Source organism: Xylocopa sonorina, chromosome 11 (genome assembly GCF_050948175.1).
Source record: "Xylocopa sonorina isolate GNS202 chromosome 11, iyXylSono1_principal, whole genome shotgun sequence".
Taxonomy (NCBI): Eukaryota; Metazoa; Arthropoda; class Insecta; order Hymenoptera; family Apidae; genus Xylocopa; species Xylocopa sonorina.
In genome coordinates, this window is record NC_135203.1 from 10,625,899 (window position 1) to 10,650,793 (window position 24,895).

At 46.9% G+C, this 24,895-nt stretch overlaps 2 protein-coding genes across 2 annotated transcripts; both read left to right on the forward strand.

Annotated features, from left to right (window-relative positions):
• The first annotated feature begins 284 nt into the window (after positions 1 to 284).
• On the forward strand, positions 285 to 1,456 carry LOC143429314 (uncharacterized). The gene is made up of 3 exons (XM_076904850.1): positions 285 to 868; positions 968 to 1,234; positions 1,317 to 1,456. The coding sequence occupies exons 1-3, from the start codon at positions 285 to 287 to the stop codon at positions 1,444 to 1,446; spliced, it is 981 nt and encodes a 326-aa protein (XP_076760965.1). The 3' UTR covers positions 1,447 to 1,456.
• A 4,626-nt stretch (positions 1,457 to 6,082) lies between these two features.
• Positions 6,083 to 19,639, forward strand: Reptor-bp (REPTOR-binding partner). Its single transcript, XM_076904352.1, has 4 exons — positions 6,083 to 6,278; positions 14,289 to 14,382; positions 17,231 to 17,352; positions 18,447 to 19,639. The coding sequence occupies exons 1-4, from the start codon at positions 6,240 to 6,242 to the stop codon at positions 18,549 to 18,551; spliced, it is 360 nt and encodes a 119-aa protein (XP_076760467.1). The 5' UTR covers positions 6,083 to 6,239; the 3' UTR covers positions 18,552 to 19,639.
• Positions 19,640 to 24,895: the final 5,256 nt, after the last annotated feature.

A 24,895-nucleotide genomic window follows, 5' to 3' on the forward strand; every position in this document is an offset into this window, starting at 1 on the left:
GTTTTAAACAGCAGAATTTTCAATAAAACACACGAGAACCGTTCACGATTACGTTTTCTGCGAGTATTTTTTTCAAAGTTATCCGTGTCGTTCTACCGATCGGTTAGTTTCTTAATGCGTAGAGCCGACAAAAACTCCAAGAGTTACGTAAATTCATCGGATGTCCGATCCTTCCCAGACAGGATGCATTTAGATTCGTCGCTTAAACAAGGACATTCGCCTCTATATAATAGACTAAGCTGTCGGAACGAGAAACCACGTATCATCGACACTCGCTTTCGAACATGTCCCTTTTCATTTGGTGCACGGTGCTCCTTCAATTTCTTCTACTCGAATTCTCTGCTCCCAATCTGATTGATCCAGAGAGCGACGAGCGATCGGGATCTCTGTCGGATGGCGTGGAAAAAAATCTCGACGAGGGTCAGGCCACTATCGACGAGAAGAAGACGAGCAAAGAAGAGAACTCCGTACGTAACAGGGGGCAATTGGCGTTTAACGAGCGTAAACGGGATGAAAAGAGATACGACGAGAAGAGTACCGTTCGCAAAGGGCACGACAAAGGAAGTCAGAGGTTGGGAGAGTCCGATGTCGTCGATCATGAGAGGAATTCTTTTGAACGACACGGCAGTCGTTATTACAAGAAAGGGCATCGCAGGACCGGTTTCAACCGCAACTACCATAAAGATGAATCGGGGAATAACTCAAGCTTTTACGAAGACAGCGACGACGAAGGAGGGCATAAGTCGTCTGGGAATAGTGGCGGATACTATGGGCTAAAATCGCAGGACTCGTTCAGAGATGGCATGCAGGATGGATTTTTCACTGAACGGGACAGAGCCGAGAAAGGAATGTACGACAATAGAGAAAAGTAAGTACATTAAGCATATTTCTTCTGATAAACGTTTATGTTTTCTTACGTTAGTTGCTTAACATGAAATTAAAACCCCGTTTTCTTGGACGACGTTAGCGTTAACAATGATTACGATCGCGTCGGAGGATATAGAAACGATCGGTACAAAGACAACAGAGGAAATTACTTGAGTAACGAAGCAAGGCGTTATTTCGATAAAAATGGGAAACGTGTGCACCATAATAAGGAGAGATATCACCCAATTGCGTATCGCAGCAATGATTATGTACCATCCATCGGACATCCACGATATTACCTGGATACGCTACCCAGAGATTATTATAAGAGCGATCGATATGTTGTACCTTACTCGAATGGCTATAGGTAACGCTGTACTACTGCAACGATTCTATTATATCAATTGAAACACACCCAACGATTAGTAATCATTTTCCACGTTGATCAGATATTTTCCATATTGGCAATGGGATTACGAACGGGAACCGTATTATCTTTACAGGGGACACTATGGCAGAAACTATCGGGATGATTTCCGCGGCAATGAATACTCAAATAAATACAGAAATGGCTTCTAAAGGAAATATAGATATTGTATCTTTAGTAATAAAATAATCTTTTATCTTTGGATTTATTTGGTGCGGATTTAATTTGTAATACTCATTGTAATATAGAATACACCAGGAGGTCCACTATCACCATGAATAAAGGATATGACAAAGCGTCTGCAACTTTAATATATTCATTATGCGAGCGACATATATTAACCTCGATGGTTTAATGCGAAAATGTTTCCTTCTAATGAAAGCGTTTGCAACTTACGAGAGGTATTTGGCTGCATATTCACGGTATTATCGTAAAAAGTGAAATGGAGCATAGTTAAATACACGTTGAATGCGTTTATACAACTTCGTACAATCCAATTATATTCAGGATCGAATTGAGACTTCTGATTCATTGTATAATATTCGTTTGAATCCTTGTCTCGTCGATAATTGTTCGAAATATTAAAGTCCAAGTATGGATCTTATAATAAAGATGATTTTAACAAAGATTATATTGAATCGCATGCTTAAGATTTTGATTGAGAAACTTTTAAACAAGTGGCGCCGCTAGTCTATTTAGTCATCCGTGGCGCCATCTCTTCGAAAAGTGCTCAAACTAATCGGGAAGTAGTTTCCGCTTTCCACCGTTAGACGCCGCCACTAGTCGTTCGTAGTTCACTTCGCTGCCGGTAATCGTGCGCGACCAGTTTGAGCACTTTACGGAGAGATGGCGCCAGCAGTCTTTCAGTAGTTCACTTTGCTGTCGATAATCGTGCACGACCAGTTTGAGCACTTTTCGGAGAGATGGCGAAACTGTCGTCTCTTAACTCAATTTGCTGGCGGTAATTATTTCAAAAAATCGCAAGGTAATCTCTTTTAAGGAATTAAGGGAGATTAATTCTCCCAGATTTTTTAACGTAGCAATGAAGAACGTTGGAAGATAGTTCAATCGATGTTTTTATGTTATAAATGAACATTAAATTTAATTATAAGATGTATAGTGTAAATGGATTTGAAAATATTATATGTGAAGGATACATTTATAGTTTGTAGATTGTTAAACAGATTCAATAAATGTTCCATCACTGTTAATTAATTGTCTAATTATTTAATAACCTGTCCAATAGTCCTAGAATGTCCAATCCCAATCCCGATTCAAGAAAAATTCGTAAGAAATAGTTGGCTGACTGCTTTACTATTTGTAATGTTAAATCTATAGCGCGTAGTCCTTAGCATGATATCATTTTGGAAAGACAAGTCTTTCCAAAATGATACCAAGTACCCAGGTCCACCAACGAGGAGGTGACTACGCAGGGACCCATCCCTATTTCCCTAATCCCATCCACCCTCCATTACATCTGTGTGTTCTCGGTACAGAAGGTACCGAGGACTGACTCTACTTTAATCATTTAAACGCGGAATCCATAATACATTCTCTAAAATCTAACACAGACTTTAGAAACTGCAGTATGGAATTTACGGAAGGGAAAGTCTAGGAATGCTATTATCTTATCCAAAGTGAAATTTCTAAAATGACTCTACTCACACTTTAGAAAAATTAAAGTGTTCTTCGGTACGATATTTAAGATGATGGAAACAGAATGAAATTAAACTAAAGTTAGTAAAAGAAACTAATTCGAAGCAAGATGAAATTCGCGACGCGATCAAAACGAACAAGTACCAATAAACCTGCGTTAGATTCTCGCGAGAGCATTCTAACCCGATGGTTCGATACTAGTCACTAGGTGAACCATACCCGACGCGAATCGCGAGCAAATTATATTTATGCCACGTCTTACAACGAAACAGCTGATACCACGCTCTCCCCAATGGTGAATGCGGCTACCATCAAGAATTCAGCGAGACTTAGCAGTAGGACGCATTGCCCAACAACGAGAACGAACTTCGCAGACCGCCCCAAGTCGTCTTACAGCAGGTCCGAAGACCCCAGCGACACGGGGTAGGAGCTACTCGGAACGAACCCGTGTGAGCGCGTCCAATGTACTAAGCCTATACCCAAGTCGAGTACCCAACGGGCGTACCAATCGACAAGGGCTGCGAAATCTCAATGGGCTCCGAAAACCACATCAGTTTGATTGAGTATCGACTATTTCGCTGCGTGGAAATGGAAGTCTAAATCTCGAACGAATAAAAAAGAAAAGAAAAGAAAAATACGTGAAGCGATTTCACGTAACAGAAACTTAGAATACTCAAGGGAGAATGTAACGCATATTTATCGGTACTGACTACACGCGATTGTAGAAATGGCTATTTCTCTCTTCGGATAAAAGAATGGATTCCTTTACAATTTTGTTACAATTGAATTACAATTAAATTACTTAAATCTAAGGGCTTATAACTAAGGACGCACGCATCCCACGGCGATCCAACGGCGATCCAGCTGTGATCCAGCGTCGAACGTAGAAATTGAAATGAAGAAGGAACGAAATCGATATCAAACCATCAAATGACGAGAAAAACATAACATTCACGTGAAATAGTTGGAAAGAATTTTGGAAAAGATGGAACTCCAACGCTGTATTCACCGGAAATACCATTTTCTCATTTCCAAATGAAAAAAAGAATAGTGAAACTGCTTTACAGAACAACCCTCCGCCGAGAACAAACACCACAGACAGAAAAGTAATGAAAATGATACCCAATGAACTGATTAACGACGACCATAATTATACTCGATTGAGATAAATTAGGGAAGTCAGGATAGGAGGGATTCAGGTTACACAGTTATAATATTATATTATGTGAATGTACAGATACGTTCCTTAAAATTAACTTAAACTATTTGCAATCCAACTTAAACTTTCAAAGTCCTGAAAAGGACTTGAGAGATTTAAATTGTACTGCAAAAGACTCGATACTAAAAGTACCAGTAATTAAATCATTCTAATTTACTACAAAGTTAATGAAATAATAGATAATGAAATAAATAAATGTAATAATAGTTAGATAATGAAATAAATAAATGTAATAATAGTTAGATAATGAAATAAATAAATGTAATAATAGTTAGATAATGAAATAAATAAATGAAATAATGAAAGTAAATCTATGAACCCTTTACACAAGACAGAAGTTAGAAATCGTAATCTTTTAACTGATTCTGATACTTTTAGTATCGAGTTTACAATTATACTTATATATACGTGCGTAGTCCTTAGCTTGATACCGTTTTCGAGAGACCGGTCTCTCGAAAACGTTACCAAGGGCCCAGGCCCACCCCGTGGAGGTGACTACGCAGGGACCCATCGATTGTTCACTTACCAATCGACAGGCAAAAGTCGTAGTCATCACCGTCCACCGTTGTCCACCACTGCCCACAATCGTTCACAATGGTTCACAATCGTCCACAGTGGTCCACAGTGGTCCACAGTAGTCCACAGTAGTCCACAGTGGCCCACGATCGTCCACAGTAGTCCATAGTGGCCCACGATCGTCCACAGTACTCCATAGTGGTCCACGATTGTCCACATTAGTCCATAGTGGCCCACGATCGTCCACAGTAGTCCATAGTGGTCCACGATCGTCCACAATCGTCCACAATCGTCCACAATCGTCCACAATCATCCACAATCATCCACAATGGTCCACAATCATTCACAATGGTCCACCAGTGTCCACTATCCTTGGCTACTCCACCGTCATCCACTGTCATCCACTGTCATCCACTGTCATCCACTGTCATCCACTGTCATCCACTGTCATCCACTGTCATCCACTGTCATCCACTGTCATCCACTACCGTCCATAATCATCCACAAGTGTCCACTACCCTTGGTTCGTCCACAGGTAGCCACCAAAAGCAACCATTCGCATCTTCACCCTGACCTTCTCGCCTCGACGTCCAGACAGCCAAAAGGCCCTTGACAGTCTGGCACTGCTTATATACCCATCCCCAGTGTCGTCACTCCCCCACTCTACCGAAGGTCGCGAGTTGACAAAATCAATTTTTATAATATTTCAGCTCATAATTTATTAATTTTCATATTTTTATTGTAAATTCATGTTGTTTGCAATTTGTGGCAGTATTATATATAGTTTTTTATAATTTTTTTTACAATTTGAAGTTATATTCATACTCTTATGCCAGTAATTATCTATGAATTCTCGAATACTCTTAATAAATTGAAATATAATATTAGTTGTATCATTATTATTGGTTTCAATCTTTATCAAAATGCATCGAATATACATATCTAAGTAACTAACTTGATATTGAAGCAATGAAATATGTATGTGTGAAACTACCATTGATTCATAGACATTTAATGTTCTGGTCACTATTTTATCGCTATTCAAGGAATATTCATCTAGTCTATAATACGTACAAACTAATCGAGTACTATCATTACGCTTAATTTTAAATTCAAAGACCGTATGCTGAATCGGTAACATTGCGTGTGGCGCTGTGGTAGTGTGGGAACTCGAGTATCGATTGGTAAGACACGAAGTTGGTACAAGATTAGCTTCGTCAACGTTAGTTTCTTCCTTCTTCTCATCGGAAACGTTAAGACGTAAAGTTCTTAATTTCATTCGGTATGGGAATATACCGGCCGTCGATTTCAAATGTCATCTTCGCATATTTCTCGATTTTATTGTATGTGGCGCTGGTATCGGTGATCGTGACGTAATACGAAATACTCGATAGTCAGAAGTCTGGGGATCTGCTGTGTGACCTTGCAGTGTTTGTAAACAGACACACGTTGTCGTTGCGAAGTGTTGAAGATAGGACGAAATCACGATCGAACGAAGCGTGTCACGAAGGATTCGATTGAGGGACGTCGAGAAGTAGTAAATCAGCTTGCGTCATGGAAGTGGAGCCAATGTGTATCGTAGAAAATGAAACGGTGAGTCGACAATTCGAGGAAACTATAAAGTGACAACGTGCTCGCGTGATGCAAACTGCCATGGAAAGCAGGCAATAAGATTACGCGCGTTAAACAGATTACACCATGTTGTGCAAAGAGGGCGCGCGTACAAATTGTCAGCTCCTTTTCCGAAGCATGTTGTTTTCGAATTGATGACAAAGGGCGTTGTTTCTTTCGTTTGACGTCAGGACCTGCGGGATCGAAGGTTTGGCAAGGGGTCGTGGGGTGGGGGGCAAGCTGAACCGAAGGGTGACTGTTTGCTTGTATGTGCTTCTTCTTGGTGTTCGCATGCTAAAGCTGACGTTCGATGTCGCTGTATCGTTTCGTTCATTCGCATTTTTCTCGGCTGATAGCGCCACGTGTCGTTGTTCTTCGTTCCCTCGATCGCCCCACGATGACGTTGCCGTCTTTAGTTTGTCACGTGGTCCTCAGGCGCGGAACATATTGGAGTCCATTTTCTGCCAACATATCGTCCACTTATTAACGTTGATACGCCTGTTAATTACGCAATTAGTACTATCGGACTTGCGGTGTTATTGTAAACAAAATGGAAATCGTTTTCTTAAGGTTAGTAACCTTTCGATGTTTTACCAAACCAAGGGATGATGATGTATCGATATTAACAGCTTTATTATTTCGATCAGAGAACATCGTAAGGTACTTGATCCTATCGTTACATGCGCTTGCCAATTATGGTATCGTAATGCACAAAGATGTCTTAGGCAAAGTTGTTCGCAAATAACTCTCACGAATCGTGTATTCAAAGTTTTCTCGTCCATCGCATCAGTCAGAACAATCGAGCACCATGGTTCACATTCCACGTGACAAGAACACATTTCGTCACGCATTTAATCGAACAGAAATCAACGAAATGCCGTAGTTAATCGAATACATTACAAATCTCGAGCAGAATCACGAAACGAGAAGTGAATTGGGAACTGATTAACGAGTAACTTCGATAACTGCAGATCGCGTAGTTTGAGGTTATCGAAGCAATCGATACGCTCGAAAAATAGGGCGCGAAACTTGATCGTAGATGGGAGGAATTTGAAAATCAGTGCTGGGAGTTTCGGTAAATCGCCGATACGCGTCGCGGTGGTACTTAAATATTACCGGTTGCACTGTTCGGGCACCGGTACCGAGCACGACGTCCCTGAACACAGCGTTTTAGCCCGTCAACTGCGCAGTTGACACAGCTCGCACGTCGCGTAGCACCGGTGAGTTTTCTGCATACACATTTTACATACTTTTCCTCTATCACGTAGCCTTTTCACCCGTAATCGCCAGCAGAGTAACTCGACGCTCGCCTCTCTCGAGTCCGCCGTGAAATTGGCTCCGTTTTTCGAAACGGCTTACATGCACATCATTTACGAACGGCACCCGTGTCGGTTCTATCCCCGTTCAGCCGACAATAAGTACGCACGCACGTTTTTTAGCCGGCACAGATCGAGATCGCCGATACTCGGGCGCGCGGAACCTTTTAAATTTCGTTGATTATCGCGTGATCTACTACGACGTCATTACGCTCGAAATGCCGGTCAAGTCTGGTGTATACCGTTTTACTTGGTCGCCCACACGCGACGCTACTGCGCAATTCAACGGTATGCATTCGTCGCGGGGGGAAAACGGTGATGTTAATCGTGAAAACTATGGTATATACATGGTATACGGATATAAGGGGTGGCTATTTTACGGACCAACGTATATCGCCACCCTGGCGATAAATGCTTTTGCGTTTCAATGCGTTCGCGATTCAAATCCGCGTTACTTTCGTTCCCATAACCCGCGCTAAATCGAACCTTAAGACGGTGTATCGCGCTTAATCGAATTCGATGTCCGCCGTCGTTTACTGGCGTATTTTAATTTCACCCGATTCTCGAGAACGTTTTTTCACGGACTGAACGCTTTCCGATCGGAGCAGGATATTTCGCTGTTATCGTTTCGTTCGATTTTATTGAGCGAGTTCGAGAAAATTCCTATGGCACCGTTTCTTCTCGCGATTGCTTCGTCAAGCGACTCGAACGGCAGCCGATATTTTCCATCGTTGCTACTTTGTTACTACAGCCATCGTCGAAATTTACATTCCGATATCGAGGTTGTTGGCAAACACTTTTCGGATTTGAACGGTGCTGAGCTTCTCGACGCGAGAAACTCGATACGAGGAGCCACCTTGTTTACTCATGTCGCTGATAACTATTGAATAGCGTTTACGGAATCGCCGTGTGCCGCGACTCGCGCTGCGAGAGAGGATAAGGATGCGCTGGAAATGAAATTCAGAAAAAAACATTATCACGAGTTGGTCCGCAATCGGACGAAGAGATTCGCGTTTAGAAAGCGAGTCCAGCCGCCGGAGAAACAAAGTATTTCGCGCTGAAATAGGTTCGCTTAAACTAGGTCGATACCAATAGGGTTTCAACAACACCGCGACGCCATAAATCCTTGGACGTTTTTAGCTCGATCGTTAGGAGATGAATGCCGGTAGGTGGAAGGTATTTCGCAGGCAATCCCGTAGCGCAGCTCTCTCTCTCTCTCTCTCTCCGTTCTATCGAGATCTCGATAGGTTTGCGAAGCAATCGAACCATGGCGAACGGCAACATCGTCGCGACAGATGTTCCACGGTTCGTAAATCTCTTACGGCGGTTGCTTATCGTTGCAAGCTCGATGGAACTTTTTCCCGAGCGAGATCCGCGAAAGCGCAATCGCGTCGATCCTTCGTTAGACGCGCGTCGTGGGATACGTTCGGGGCGATGCTAAGTAGCAAAAGGAGTAGCAGCTCTGGAAACCGCTCTTGTGCCGCGCGACGTTGGACAATTAGAGCATCCCATGTAGAGCGAGCAATGTTTACCTTGAACGCGTGGCTACGGATTTAGAAATCGCAATCGGACGGCCGCGAGTCGGCAGCGAAATTTTCCAGAGATCGCTCGAGGAGAAGAGCGGTATCGTAACCACGGTGGTTACGTCTGGGAACGATGGTAGATTCGGATGGGTGGATCGCGGATTTAGCGCGGGAAACGATAGGACGCGCGGCCGTTGAATTTACGGGATTTTCGTGGGATAATTTCACCGTGGCGTTTTGCCATTGTGCTCGCGGAACCTCCCCCGTTCATTGTTACACACCGGCGTCCACGGCGCGGTTGGAAAATTACGAGGCTTCCTTCGCCCCCCTCCTTCCTCTTTCTTCGTCTCCCATCCGGCCCGCGTTCGTTCTCCGTTGAACAATGACGTGGAAAAGCCCAAGGAGGCTTTTACGCGCGTTCCCGGTGTCGCCTCCATTTTTTTGCCGACCGTTCTTTGTCTTCTATTCGCACCTGGCTGCAACGAGAATGCCGTTCGCGCGTATTCCATCCTTGGATCTTGTTACGTTCTTGGTCTCGCGCGTCACATTGTACATCGTTTTTTAGGTCATTCAGGAAGTCCCCCAGCGTTCAGAGTAATGCGAAATAATCGCGACGGAGATATCGCCAGGAATTTTCATTCGGAGGTCCACGTTCGCTGTAAAGGAAGAACCCGCCTTTTGGAGAACACTCGTGCGATTCTAGCGGTGTTAAACTCTGTTGGATGCGCATAGGACCTTGTTCAAGTCGCCGCTTCCTCTCGCGAGATTCACTTTATAGGTCATCGCTGAAAGAGCACCGGAGGATCGTGCAACCTTCGGTGAACGGAGGTAATAATAAGGTAGTGCGCTCGGTGGATCCGGTAACAGCGAGCGTTGCACGCTCGTCCGATGCTTCGCGTTTTACAAGCGAGAGGTTCTGGCCACGTAAATCGCGAGGGAACTGTTCTTTGCAATACGCATTACGGATTCGTAGGGACGGAGCTCGGTGTCGTTCGACGGCTACGAATGTAACTCTCTCTCTCTCTCTCTCTCTCTCTCTCTCTCTCTCTCTCTCTCTCTCTCTCTCTCTCTCTCTCTCTCTCTCTCTCTCTCGCGTGTTCGCGATGCTCGCCGCATTTGGCTAGTTTCCCTGTGCAGGGTATTCAGTAAGAGGATCTACGAGGTTCGCACCACTTGCCGAGAAAAGATTTAGCGACCCGAGCGAAGATCTTGGAAGTACGCGAATTAAAAGAGAGATTCTCGCGACACGATTTTATCGATTATTCGCTAGAAACGAGTGTATCAGAGCTTCGCGAGTTTCGAGAGTACTTTGTACATCGAGGCAACGTAGACATCGATTCGAGCCTAGAACGAAACCTGAATACGTAACTGCAGAATGCGTACGGCCTGTCAAGAGGTAGAAAGAAAAACGCAAAGGCGGTTCGTCTCGTTCGAACGTTGCTAGAAATCTCTAAGATACTCTATCACTCTCGAGGAAAGTCGTCTCGATAACGCCCGTGAGGCATAGATTTGCATTGGCACCTTGACGCGCGAAACTCCGAGCACGTTTTATTTCTCCTCGTGACTCATCCTCCGCGACGACGGCGGCGAGAAACGTTCCGCTTGGCGTCGGAAGACACGACGAACACTTTGGCAAATTTCGATACGGCCGTTTAAACAGCTTAAAATTAGCCGCGTTAACGAGAGACCGCGTCGTCGAGGTCGCGGACGGTGCGCGCGAAACGGCGAGAACGAACGAGGACGAGAGACCAGGAAGAGCGAAAAACGACGGGGACAGACGGAAAGCGAGACCGCGACGAGCGTGCCGGAAAGATTTCGATGTAGCCGAGCGGAGGAGATCGGCGGGCGAAGGGGTGGCTGGGCGGATGGGGTGGCTAAACGCGTTTAAGAGAGTCTCGCTAAGGGACTCCGGGAGTAATTCCGTTAATAATGAAAATTAATTGAACGACGAGTTCTTTCCGTGAAATTTGAGAGCGGTCTGGCTCGCGGAGAAGAGCCGTGGGGGAGGCGAAAGGATGGAACGGCCGGGCGAGGTCCTCCCTCGTACCCTTTGTAATTAAAGACTTTCCACTCGAGAGGCGATCGTCCGAAAGTTGTTCCGTCGACTAGAAGGAACGAGGCTCGCGTGTTAACGAACGTTATTTTCGCGGGTGGTTACGAACGAACCGTAAATGCATTCGTGAAAAACGACCACCGTCCCTTCTCGTTTTTTCTCTCTCCACCTTTGAAAATCTCCCCCGTCATTTTCCTGGCGGTTCTCCGGAGAATTTTGAAATAATAACGAGGTGGCGGGATCGAGGAGCAGCGGGGTAGTAGGGGTTTACAATCCTACGCTTCGCGATGGTGTGAGGCTCCCGTGGAATGAATCGAATCGAACGAGAGGACTCCGGACGAGATGTGCAAATACTTCATTAGCGCGGATAGAAATCCCGCGTAGAGTAATTCAGCGAAGGAATTTTTATCCGTGGATGTTCGAATGGCTGGGCAGTGGTTGTCGATCGAGGCGTTCCATTTTGTCCTCGTCGCGAACCGAACTCCACGAGCTTTCCACGAGGCGGAACTTTTAGCCTCAGCCAGTCGGACAGGATGTCACGGTTGTCCTCCCGCGTTTCCATATGAATTCGTCCTTGCGCGTACGCGTAATTGCTGTCCCATTCTCTGCCGGTCGAATCGATTCGCGGAAACGGCAGATGGATAAGATTTCTGGCATAGCAATCGCGATCTTGCGACATTAATAAGCGTGACACTATCTCTGGATAGGTGTGGCCTCTGGATTAATCGTTCCGTTGATATTCGTCAGCGTGGAAAGCAGATACGATAGGTTATCGAAACCAGACGCGCTACGGGGACGAGGAGCGACGCGATCGCTCGATTCTTTAACTCTTCTTAATAGGGTGCGAGATCGCCTTTGACACGAGAGCTCGACCAAGTACCGGTGGCTCGATGGTACGCACAAACTCTGTCGCGGGTAATAGCGTGCCGCGGCGACGAGTCGTGCGTTAACGCTGTTAGATTAAATCGCGCTCGACGCGGAACGAAGAGCCTTGGCACGAACTGAGCCGCGTAACCCGGCCTTTGCGCTCGAGAAATACGCGTAAGAGGGAATCGGCCGGCGAACTGCGAAACTACAAAGCCTCTGTGCTCGATTGTGTACAGTGCGGTTTACGGGCTTCCGGTCTATGCGTTCCTGCCACGTATTCTCTATCGAGCATCCGACTAGGCCGCTCCGATGCAATCTCCCTCCTCCCTTCTCCCATCTCTCGTCTCTCGAACGAAGAAGAAAAAGAAGAAAAAAAGAAGACGAAAGGGAGATCCTGCCGGTTTCCAACATTCCAGTCGGTTTTACTTGACGGCCGCCTCGCGGAAGGGTTCGAAAATGAAGAAGGTAACAGGGTTGGGAATCGGAAGGCAGAAGCGTTAAGCGTGCCGAGACGGCGCGAATCGACGGGAGGATTTTAGCGGATGATGGACGAAGTCCGGATACGAGGGAATCGCTACCCTCGACGATCGGATAGACGTCAGGAATCCGAGTGGAATTGTCAGGCGCAGGGATGGCGGTGCAGGTAGCAAGCCGTACGCGATAGGGGCGACCAGGAAATCGACGGAAGTGTCACTGTCAGCGGGGAGGTTTGACGGGTTCCTACTCTTCCGGCGCCTGGCGAGCCGTGACCCGAATAACCCATCGCGGGAGCCAACGAAACACCGATCGATCCGATTTCTCTCGATTCGACCGTCTTGGCGCGAGTTAATTACCCATAACGTCGCCCGTAAAGCGTGTCCGGCGATAAACCGCGTGCGCAGACACGCGCCCTCGAAACCTCTTGTCTGCGCGTTTCCTGTATCTCCTATACCCATCGTGGAACATCAATTCCATTTTCTACCCACAAAGAGCCGCCGCGCGAAGAGTCGTAGCCGCGTAGGGAGTGAAAGTAGTGGAGAGAGAGAGAGTTAGACGGATGAGACTAGGGGGTGCGAGGGTGAACGAGGTAGGCGGGCAAAGAAGTCGGAAGCGGTCGAGGAGAAGAAAGAGGATTCGAGGAGATTTAATACCAGATAGGATTGAGAGGAAAAGGATAGGGCCGAAGGTAAACAGCTTCCCTAAAAGGGGACTGAATTTGTATTTTGTCACTCGTGAGTACATGCATAGCTAAGCCTGCGGCCGCCTCTGCTCGTCGCGACAACCGTGCTCTAGGGACGCGTAAATTTTAACGGCTCGTGTATGGGGTAGCTGCGCCGGGGACACGCCTATCCCACGCGCGTTACACTCGCCTCTCTTCCTTCTTTTCTTCCCGGCCGTTAACCAATCGAGCTGTAAACGTTGATTCTTCTTAAGACGCCTCGACTTTGAGTAACGTCTTTCGATTTACCGGAACAGCTCGATGTCGGTCGATGACGCGTTCGAAAGTTAACGATTTTCGACGGGAAGAGGCGCCGTCTGGGCTTTCGAGCCACGGTTAAAGGGCGTTATTTGCCGACACAGTTATTCCAGGGACGAAAACTCGTCGACGTGGCTGACGGTAAACGTCTGCGGTGCGCTTTAGAGTTGCTCCGATAGAGCTTTTAGCGGAGCTAGCCCCGCTATTTCTCTCTCCTCCCTTTCTCTCTGTCTGCTCTTTTCGGGACTCAATAAGCTTTTGTTTCCATTGAAAATGTCGGACGTTGTTCTCCGCGTGCTCGAACCGGCTCGTTCGAGATATTAATCAGTGGCAGAAAGAAACAACGGATCAGGCGGGCGTTACGTCGCCGTGGGGATTCGTATTATCCACTTTCAGATCTGGCTGCTACCCGTTTCGCTGCCGAGATTCCGCCCGGTAACCGGGGACCGCGTACCAAATTTTTCTCGCCGCACGTGCCCGCATTTCCCTATCTATTTTGGTCTCCAATGTATTTTACAATTGTTTGTGACACGGACAACCCTCGACCGGATTGTAAACGTTTCCCGTCCAAAAGCTTCGACCCCGTTCCACCCTTTATTCCGCACGATTTTCCGCTGTCCGAAACTGTTATTTTTGTAACGAACCTTTAATTGCTACGGATTTGTTTTCTTCCTCCTCTGTTTTTCCATTGCCGATCGTTTTTCCGCCCGGTTCCGCCGGCCGTGTTCGACGCTATTTTTCGATTACGCTAAATCACCCGATTCTCTTTTATTCCAGGAGGGATCTCGCGGTGATCGGAAAGAGGGGGGTAAGAGGGGACGGAAGCCCGGAAGGAAGGCGTCCGACAAGACGGACATGAAGGCCAAGCTTGGTAAGAATTTACATATTCATACGCGTAATCTATTTCACTTTTATACTTAGCATTAACGTCCCGATTTACGAGAATCTTATCTTCACGAGGAAATATGCGTCGGATAAAAGTATAGAACGAAATTTTATGCGATAACAGACTTCCCACCCTTACAAGCCCGCGGCTATCCTATACACGGCGATACAATGTACATGCAAATGAACACTGTAACTTCTGCTACGAAATTCCTTCCTGCACTCATTCCCAAACGGGGTTCCGCCACCCCAGCCGCGGCGAATCGTTCTTCCCTGGTTGCGGTCGGCCAATTGTATTTCCATTCCGCCCTTAAGAAGTTAACGCCTGGGTTTGCATTTTCAGCGGCGTGTTGGCCGAGAAAACACGGTGTAACTGGCCCGCGTTTACACAGGGACACGTGAGAAATGCACACGGCGACGGTCCTACGCTCTCGAGACACGGTACGAATATTTATCCCCGAACGGATGAATATTTATACCGGGTCAACTCACTGCCGCGAACCGATGTTCTCAAATGATCCCGCGCCGCGGCGACTCGAAGGGGTGTGTTCTGCAATTCACACTTCCCTGTACACGCGAGAATCCTTCTACGTGTCCGAGGTTTTCGTACACCCTCTCTCGCCCTCTGCAAGCGCGAACTGCTTTCCACCGTCGAGGAGAAAATAAAGCTGGTGAGATTTAAGCTCGTTTTACGATCGACCAACTTCCGTCGCCGCAATCCCGTGCAGCTACCGAACCGTCTGACCGAAGGTTCACACCCACTACCAACCCCCTGCTCCTCTATCTCGCGATTTCGCAATCTTCCGTCCAACTTTTCTCGCTCTCTCCCAACGAATCTGCGACTATCGAATGAAGACGCTACCACCAGCCGGCACCTCGACACCGGAAATTTATCGCACCGCCGCGATCGCTTCCTGTTCCTCCTAGCCCCTCGATAAGCGTCGTAAATCCCATTCTTCTTAATTTGATTCACGCGCACGATCCCCCACGCGTTCTGATCGGCTCCTCTCGCCTGGATACACCTCGGTTCCAGACCTTTGTTCGTGCCAGACAGAGGTCGTTCGATCTCGCCCAGATGCCGGATCCTCCTAAATGGACCCGCAAATTGGCTGCGTGGGAACGTTTCATTTCTACGGGACGGCTACGAATCAATCGATTCTTCCTGTGACGGCGTGCACCCATCAACGACGCTACGCGATCGATCCCTTTCCGATAGAATGCCCCTTTCAAATCCATCGAAAAGCCGAAGCTCTTGTCGTCGAATGCCTCCCGGTATTCCTGGACACGGCGTTCCTTTAAAGAAAGAAAGCTCGCGAGTTGTAGACGAGGGTTGGGCAGGGACGTTTATTGCCCCGTAAAACGCGCGCTCACCGAGCCGTAGACGCGATAATAGCCGCGACTCTTGATCGTAAACGGCTTTATCACGCCGTGGAAATTTGCAATATCTTGAATTACGCGTGATTACGATCGATATTAGCCGGTACGCCTCGTTTTGCCCGCTGATTCGCGCCGAAAACGAGCCTCCGCGTCTCGTAACTCGCGTTACCGCGTTGGCCATCCGTCAGGAGCGCCCATGAATATCGTCGGCCGCGTGCACGCGTGAAAAATCGCGCGTCACCATTTATTTATCGCGCGAGTTACGTTCCAATATGGACGCGCGCGTCTTTCACCTTCGTTTGTAATTTTTTCCCCGCGATTATTTACGGTGGCCCCCGTACGCAGTCGGCGGCGAAAGTCATGGAAAGCATGGGATATTTATGGACGTTCGTTTCTTTCCCAGCGAATTTATCGCTGTCAGATACCAGCCGAAACTTCGCATTCGTTTCTGCTAGCATGCGAGCTACTTAGCTCGATTCGGTATCTTCGACTTTACAAGGGATTCTACGCGCTTCCCTTTCTTATTTCATGCAATCGCGGACAAGGCAGGGAAGAAACAGTTTCGAATTCGACTATACGCCTTTGAACGTAACGGCATTCGTATGCAGAATCAGACGCGACTCTTTTGGCGGTGGGAAACTTCTCTTTCTCGATACTCAGCTGACACGTTCGTCCGCTTGATTCTTATTTCGAGCACAGAAGCTCCTTTTCTTTTCCTAAACGATTTCCGTATCCGAAGAAAAGTTTGAACTTCCAATTCTTACCAGTACCATTTGTTCATCGTGACTGTTCGGTCTGGCGAAGAGAAGTCGGGTACGGTGGTGGTGTTCGGTGCTTAAAGGGTCTCCGCCCGGGAGGAAATCTCACGATACGCGGCGAGCTTTACGAAGCTGGTTTCAACGCGCTTCCAGGTATCATTAAGCCGTGAATTTTTACAGCCGTGGCATTAAGCCGTTCATATTTCTTTCACGGGCGCGGTTTGACGCCCGAGAACGGAGCAATATTTGCATTTCACGTTGGAAGTTACCGCCGCAAGAAAGCACCACTTCAAAAATACTCTGTCGAGCGTTATTAGAATTTCGTTCCGCTTATCTCACGCGCGGCAGACATCGCGCGGAACATCTATTTTGAATTATTAACGTCCAACGCGTTTCGCTCCCGGCGTGGCTGATCTCGCGTGAAAAATTCACAAAAGAAGCGGCGGCTGCGTTACACGCGCCCGTTTCTTTGGCTTCCCTTAACCTTTTCCCTACCTCCAGTAATCGCCTTTTCGATTCAGACCGTTTCGCGCCTAAGAAAACATCGAACGGCCAACGATGGCGCGCAGCTACTCAAAAAATTGAACGCTTTTTGCGGGATAGCGGGTAAAAATTGTGAGATGCTTCCTCGAGACGTTCCACTAACACCGACGACGTCGTTTCCTCGGGTTTTCACGTCGTCTCTGTTTATTTTTCCAGAACGAAGTCGCCAGAGTGCGAGGGAGTGCCGTGCTCGAAAGAAGCTGAGGTATCAATACCTCGAAGAGCTGGTGGCCGATCGTGAAAAGGCTGTGCTCGCACTTCGAAAGGAACTGGAGATGGTGAGTCGACCATTCGAACCTCTGCTACCCCTTTACCTTCCATCGTCTTATTCACGATGATTTCTACATCATATTTCGCGCGTTACATCCCCCTCCCCTATCCCGTGGCTGCGTCCCGTGCAACGGGACGATAATAAATCCTTTCTCTCGGGAAGAAGTTCCCGCGGCTGCCAAGTGAGTTATGCGCCTATTATTCCGGCGTTTTTCAACTCGTACGTGTTCTCGATTATGCAATCGCGAGCGTCTTCTACCAGCCGCGTTTGGAAAAGAGTTACAGCCGTCCCGGAATCTAACGCGGACCCCGCGTTTGTATTTTCCGCGTGCGTTAATATCGTAAATTCCCGCGTCGGGACAAGACGAAGGGGGTGGGGACGAACATCTGAGGACACGAACTTTTTCCGAAGAACCGTAAACATGTCGCCGTTTTTCCTTACCTTATCCCCTACTTCTTTCCTTATTTTCTTTTTTTTTTTCGAACGGAGTAATGGGAGCTCTGAAGTTTTCAGAATTAGTTTCGGTACCCGGAAAACGATAGGGCTCCTCCTCCACGTAACAGTTGGAAAATTCTATAATTTTCGTTCAGACTGCCCTTCCTTCTTTATTTGTTCGAGGGCTGAACTTATCGAGTTTCCTATGGCGAATCGAAATATCATTTTTTCGAAACTTTGCCCGATTAACAGGAGCTTCTTGTTCGATTGATCTCGTCGATAGTCTTAAATAGTGTCTGTGAATCGGTCGAATGAACGTAAGTAAATCAGATCGTTTAAAAGCTTTCAAAAGGTACGTCGATACCATTTATCAATGAGAGTAAAGAACGCAGCCACTTCCGGTTTATTACGTTCTAAGGTTCCTTTGCAGTTTCTCCTGACAATTATCCTACGTTCACTTCAACGCTTGTCCTGAACGATCATTTCCACCATAGAAGACCATCCTAGCCGAGAGAAAAAAGAGGAGAAAGCTTATCCCGTATCGTCACCCCTGAACCTATCCAGTTCCTTTAGAGTTCCGAAGATCGCTTTTGGTATTAGACTGAACGTTTCGATCGCGTATCAGCTGAAAGCTCGTTTAACCCGTGTTCGTTATTTTCCTTTCAGTATCGACAGTGGGGACAGGAATTGGACGCCGGACGAGTTCCCGAAGGGCTACAAGCGATGCTGGAAGAATTCGGCTCCCTGAAACGGGAGAAGGTGGCCAACTAACCGAACAAGAAACAGAGAGAAACAGAGAAACACGAGTCACGAACATCGAACTCTGCCCATTTCCTTTTTTTTCCTTCGATCTACCCTGTCTTCGCCTGTCGTATTCTACTAGTCCAGTTTGTCCCCTGGTTCCTCCGATTGTTCTTCGTTCTTCGCGCGAAGGGCAATGCGAGTGGCCGAGTTCAGTTGAACCCACAGCGGCTCGTTCGAGTTCTGTCTTGCGTTTCTCCGTCCTGAGAATGAAGAAAGTCTGTCCGATCCCAACTTTTAGCTAGTCCTTGCTCATCCTTCTTCAGTTTCGTCCCTCCTTCACACGGTGGGGAAACCAGACCGGTGTTGTCGCTTCTTTGATTTATCACCACTATTGCGCCTGCCGTTCTCTTCTTGACGTTCCACGGAAAATTACACTCGTGCCCCATTATTGTTCGCGATCCGTTTAGTCCGCATGCTGTATTTCCCCTCGTTTTTGCTCTCGTTGAGATTCAACGATAAGAGGAACCACCCTTGTCGGCCGTGCACGGCCCGACGCTCATTGTACCTATACAAGTATGTACCTTTTCTGACGATTGTTGGAAAGAAAGAGAGAGAGAGAGAGAGAAAGAAGGAGTGAGAGGGAGAGAGAGAGAGAGAGACAGATAGAAATAGAGATAGATAGAGAGATAGAACGAGAAAAATTATTATATGTCTCTGTTACACGCCGACGAAGAGCGGTCGTTGTGTATCGTAGTCGAAGGAAAGAAAGTTACGCAGTATTGCCTGTTCGGAGAGATTCTGTCTTATTATAAATGTATGTATTATAGTGGGTGTATACTCGTTGAACGATTTAGACCTCGTCCTTTTTTTTTTTTAAATTGTCGCCAGGAGCGTTGTTTGGTTCTGCTGAAAACAGCCGCTTAACTCGCGGAGTTCTGTGGAGATCGTATCGAAACGGTATTTTTATACTGTCGTATAAAAAGATATCACTTTGTACAGATTACTGATATTGCGGAAACTTGTTCATATATATAGATATATATAAATATATATATATATAGGTATATATCTGGAAGAAGTCTAAAGATCGAATGAAATGAATATTTTTAAAGGAATCTGTCTTGTTGGTTTTTCTCTTCGTCTTTCATAGCCAAACGTTCTCACGTCCGTCATTTTCGTCACACTTCTCGACGTTTCCCGTCACCCTGAAGGAAGAGCGCAGTTGCGTTGGTATCGTTCCGAAACGATATTATTGACATTGCGTTCTCGCGCCGTACGCGAATTTGCATATTTCGCCGTGAAATACGCTCGACAACGAAATCTCTGTTGCGATTTACGCGGATTGCAACGCGATCTCCTATTGATATTATTCAGTGCATCGAAACGATGTTACCGGGGTTTGACAGAAGAGGAGAGGCGGAGAAATAAAAAACGGTACGTATCTCTCGGTGCGTGATCGCGTATCGCTGATACAAAATGTACGCAACGTTTGTTCGACCGTGTCCGAACCAGATCGAACCGCACCAGTAACGACAGCAATAATAATTGAAAGGAACCAGCTGACCCGCATCCCACGAGTAAGATATTATTTCAGCTTTCGAGCTTTCGAATAATCTGTGCCATTACTCTTGATTACTCTCTAAAAAGAGATCCTTTCTGGTAAATATGGAAATGTTCAATTTTGCGTGACGCAAAAATGTCCTCAGAAATTAATATCACTGTGCGGGAAAAGAGCGCTTTGTGACGTTTCATTCGCCTGTGATTATATTATCATACGTATTATCATCGATTCTTTAACCGATAATATCTCGTACACGATTTCTCCCGAAATCTGGGCATCCGCTCGCGAAGCAGTTTAATTTAAACAGCTTGCATCCGTCCAGCGTTAAACGGTACGTATAACCATTCGTCCAAATGTAATTACACGCGTGTACGAGAATTTTGGACGCGTTACGCTTTGAACAAAGTGTTCCTTGATACTCTTCTGGCGGATTACGGGTTTGGCTTTCGCATGGAACAGAACGTTAACCGCACTTGTGACGATCGTAAAAGCGTAGATCGTACACGCGGCAGATAACGACGCGCAATTACCCGCGCCATAAGCCGCGGGCGTTCGATTCCTATCCCCGCGGAAAAACGCGTTTGCTGAACATCCGGTGGCCAGTTCCTGAAACACGGCTCGCGTTACCAAGTACAAAAGGGAAAGGACAAATAGAAACGTGTAAAGGGAAAAGGATGGAAAGCTGTCGTCGAGGTGGACGACGGGTGCAGGTAGAAAGAGTGTATATGGTAATTCGATAAACCTAGACAATGGCAGCGGTCGGTTCTCCGACTGGGTTTCCGCGTTCACGCGACCGTAATTGGTCCGCGTTATGAATTTCAACGGCGTCCAGCCGGACGGTAAAAGTTCTGCGTGCTTCGAGGGAATTAAGGTGGCTTGATATCCAGAAGCGGAGGTAACCGTGGCGCTGGAACGGCGCTAAAGACTTCTGGCTAAAGTGCCGTTTTATTATTTGCCATTTCGCTCTTTTGTTCACGGTTAACGCGGTTCGTTTCACGCGTGTCGCGCTATAAACTTTACATTCTATTTCCAGGGATTCCAGCGGACGGCAGAGCGTTCTCGTAGAAAGGGGAGCACTCCATCACGCGACGTTCCATCTACTTACGCGTGTACGAGGTAATGACGCGAAAGTACGCCCGCCCGGAGCTTTGGGGGATTGGAGTTCGGTAAGTGTTGCTTTTTATTGAAAATTCATTACCGCAATGGCGATAGCTTATCTTCGCGACGATGGTACCAACTTGGCCGCTATTGCCCGCGGTATTACGGTCCAGATAGGCCACCCCGTTTAATTTGTGTGCTAATGTCGCTGCCGTTACGAGCGGAACGTGAAACGGACCTGCGTTCTAGCTCGCTTCGTAATTTATTCGATGACCGACACTTTTGTTTCTCAAAACCGGGCTCGAGAAGGACCGGTTTGATGCACCGTCCCGGTGCAACAAAAAGGATTCGCCGCTTGAAACTTGGAAAGTTAATCGCGAACCAACGACCGTGCGCAACGAATAGTTTCGCTATTTTACCAGCGCCGGAAAAACGAGCGATATTTTTTTATCGCGACTCGTGTTTCTCGTCCGATTCGCGATACTCAAGTTGTCCACGCGCGAACGGTTAAGAGTTACCATTCCGCAAACGCTTGTACGTATCGAAACTCTTAAGGGAGGCGAATTGCAAGCGCTCGATAATTCAAGCCTCGTGGCGATTTAACGAGCGAAGAAATCCGAGGGCCCGTAAAGCGAGACAGTCGATTGTAGGTGGCAAAGTGAATTTTGTAGAAACGGTAGAAATAGAACAGGCTCGCGGAATTTCTCAAAGGGCCCGGCAGATACGGCCCGTGCGGATCGGGTCGAGCCTCTCTCATCGATTCAATCAGGGCCGCGATATAATATTCACGAACGAGGGATCCTGTGAAACGTAGCTTGGGTTTTGCGACGCGGCGGCTGGAAATGGTTTTCCGTGAGAGTCGGCCGAGCCGGCTGTCCGAGCCAGGACAGGGCCGGCTATCAGGCTTTACGATTGACCGAATCGTAAAGCCGCCCTACCTAAACCGGGATACGATCAACCTGCCGGACGATATTTGCTTCTTGATCGTATAAGCTGAAAGCAAGGTCGCCAGTGCACCGAATTCCCGCGCGAACGCGCCGTTAATTCCCTGCGAACCCTCCACCGTCGTTTCCGTCTGCCCTGTCGGCATTACCCTGTCTTCCACTTGATACTCCATCTTCCAAAGGCTTCGGGGCTAAAATTCAGGCCGTCGATAGTTCATTTCACCCCGCTCGATACGCTTGATTGGACCAGAGAACGTTCATCAACGGTGTTTTCCTCTCGTAGGAAGAGTTTTCTTATTAAATTTCTCCACTACCTCCGCTGTAACTTTGAAGTTACGCACGTTTCCCGGTTAAGTATATTTTCATTCGAGTACGACGAGTTACATTCGAGGATTAATTTAATATTCACGCGAACTTGTCTCCCGTGAAAGGAACGTTCGTTCGACGGTAGATTGAAAAAATGAATTTCGGTAATAGAAAGTTAATATTCCTGGCTCGCACCTGAGACGATCGTAACGTTCCACACACCCGGATTCTGTCCTTACTTTATGATTTAGCGACACTTTCCGAGTTGCTCGGAAGTTCTTCGTAACTGTTCTAAGAATCCGTGAAAAGTATCGCCCGGTGGATTCCGCGCGAACGATATAACTCGTCTGTTTCGCATTATACGTGGCGCGGTTCGTATTAAAGGATCGAATTTATGGTTCGAGTTTGAACCATAAACTGAACCGATATCTCGCCGAGAGCGAAACAATGAGAGTGGCTCCTTTCCACTTTTCTCGCAGCTGTTCAGGATTCCTCCCCCGTCGGTCCCGGTTTCCATTCAGGATATTTTTCCTTCCCTCTGTTTTCTCAACCCTTTCCACCGCGCGAAGTCATCGGCGAAGGTTGGACATTTCCAAGCAAAGATTAGACCCGGAGAATAGAGAGGATCCGTGGAAGAGCGACAGCGAGGGGCGGAAAGAAAGGAAAGGATCGGGATGGGTGGTAGTTCGCGTTTGTAACAGTGGCTCGGGCGAAGAAAACCGACTGCTCATTCAGCCCCGGCCCGCCGGGGGAAGAAGCTTAAATGGTTTTTGCACGGCCGAATCCGAGTCTAAACGTGTCAAAACTTTTTAACGAGCTCGTTAAGGACCCGCCAATGGCGAGAAATTAATTACCACTGGAAGGCCGGTGTTCCTTCGGCCCCGTTCTTTCGTCGTCTTACCGGGGCGCCCCTTTTTTCTCTTCCGCCCCGTCTCCCGGCAACTTTCGCGCGGACATTTTCGATCGTGAACACTGTTAAACGATTACGTGACGGGAGCTTGTTATTCCCGTGGGACGCCAGTCAAATTGGAACCTTTGTTATCAAACTTCGTAACTGGATTTCTTTTTAAACAGCAGAAATTGACGAATTAAACCCTTTAACTAGTATAATCTTGTACTTGTATACCTGCGAGCGGGCGTGGAGCACGTCTCTGTAAAGCTGATGAATTCCTGAAGTAACAAGAACAGTTCGGTATTAACGTAAGAGTAGTCTTAAGTAGTACGTAGCTTATGTCTGACCAAAGTCGGATCTGTACTACTGTGGCGGTTCGAGCCACTGCTTGGGGGGCTGATACTGCTGCCAGAGGGTTGATATTAAAAAATGAAATATACGTGTATATACGTGTACATGTCGTTCGTACGATAAAGTCGAGGTTAACAAGTTTCGTGGAATAACAGGCGGCAGTCAAAGGGTTAAGAACCCGGCTTTAATGACAGTCTGTGAAACATGCTGCAGCGGGGGATAATCAAGTTCGTAGGTTGAAAATAGTTGCGTTTCAGTTACGAGATAATAAGGTGTACAGGATGCAAACAGGAAAATAACGCGCACACGTAGCCAGGCAAACAGCGGTCGCGAATAAACCTCGCTCCGTCGATTTTCCGGCTGTCGCGCGTGTCGCGCTACGTCAAATTTTGTACCGCGGCGGAGCACGATTGATTTATTCGATTGATGGGTAATCAGCCATTATCAAATCCGTGGAACGACAATCTAATCAAGCCCACGGCCGGAATTTACGGCACGTACGACTCCGAAATGCCAATAAACCAAGCCGCGTTTACGATTTCAACGTGTGCTTTGCACTTGATTGCTCCCTACGCGCTCTGTGAATCGCCAACGAGCGGGATACCCTTTGTTACTTGTAAATTGCCGAAACAGCGCACTCGATTTACAGCGTCGCGTTTATTTTCACGATTTATCCGCGTCGCGTCGACTTTCGACTTCGATCTCGTACTTTCGTCCAGCTGGCGCCATGGAAATCTTGCGATAAACTTTCGGATACGTAGGATCGTCGACAACCGATGGTAGAAAATTTGAGGAGAAGTCCAAGTAAGGGGAAAATGAGCTACGACAGTATGGCGTTTGATGTTTCGTCGAAACCGCTCCGAAATTTTCTACCGATGATTTCTGAATTACCAGGTACTTACGAGGGGAGGAGGGGTCGTCGAGAAAGAAAGACTCGTTCAGTTGAACAACGACCGTATTTCGATTTGTCGTCGATTTATTTCGGGTATCAGTAACGTTTGAAATGTTAGGATATACTCACGAGGCTGACGCTTCGTTGACCTCGACTACTTGCACAGGAATGGTCAAGTCGATCGATACGAAACAAGTCTTATCATTATCGTTATAATTTTTTTTTTTTTTGTTCAATCACAACGTAAGTGGCGTGAGTTCGAAACGACGCGCAGGTTCACGTAAAATTAACGACCAGATGCGTCGATGGCACGAGGGAAGTTGATAT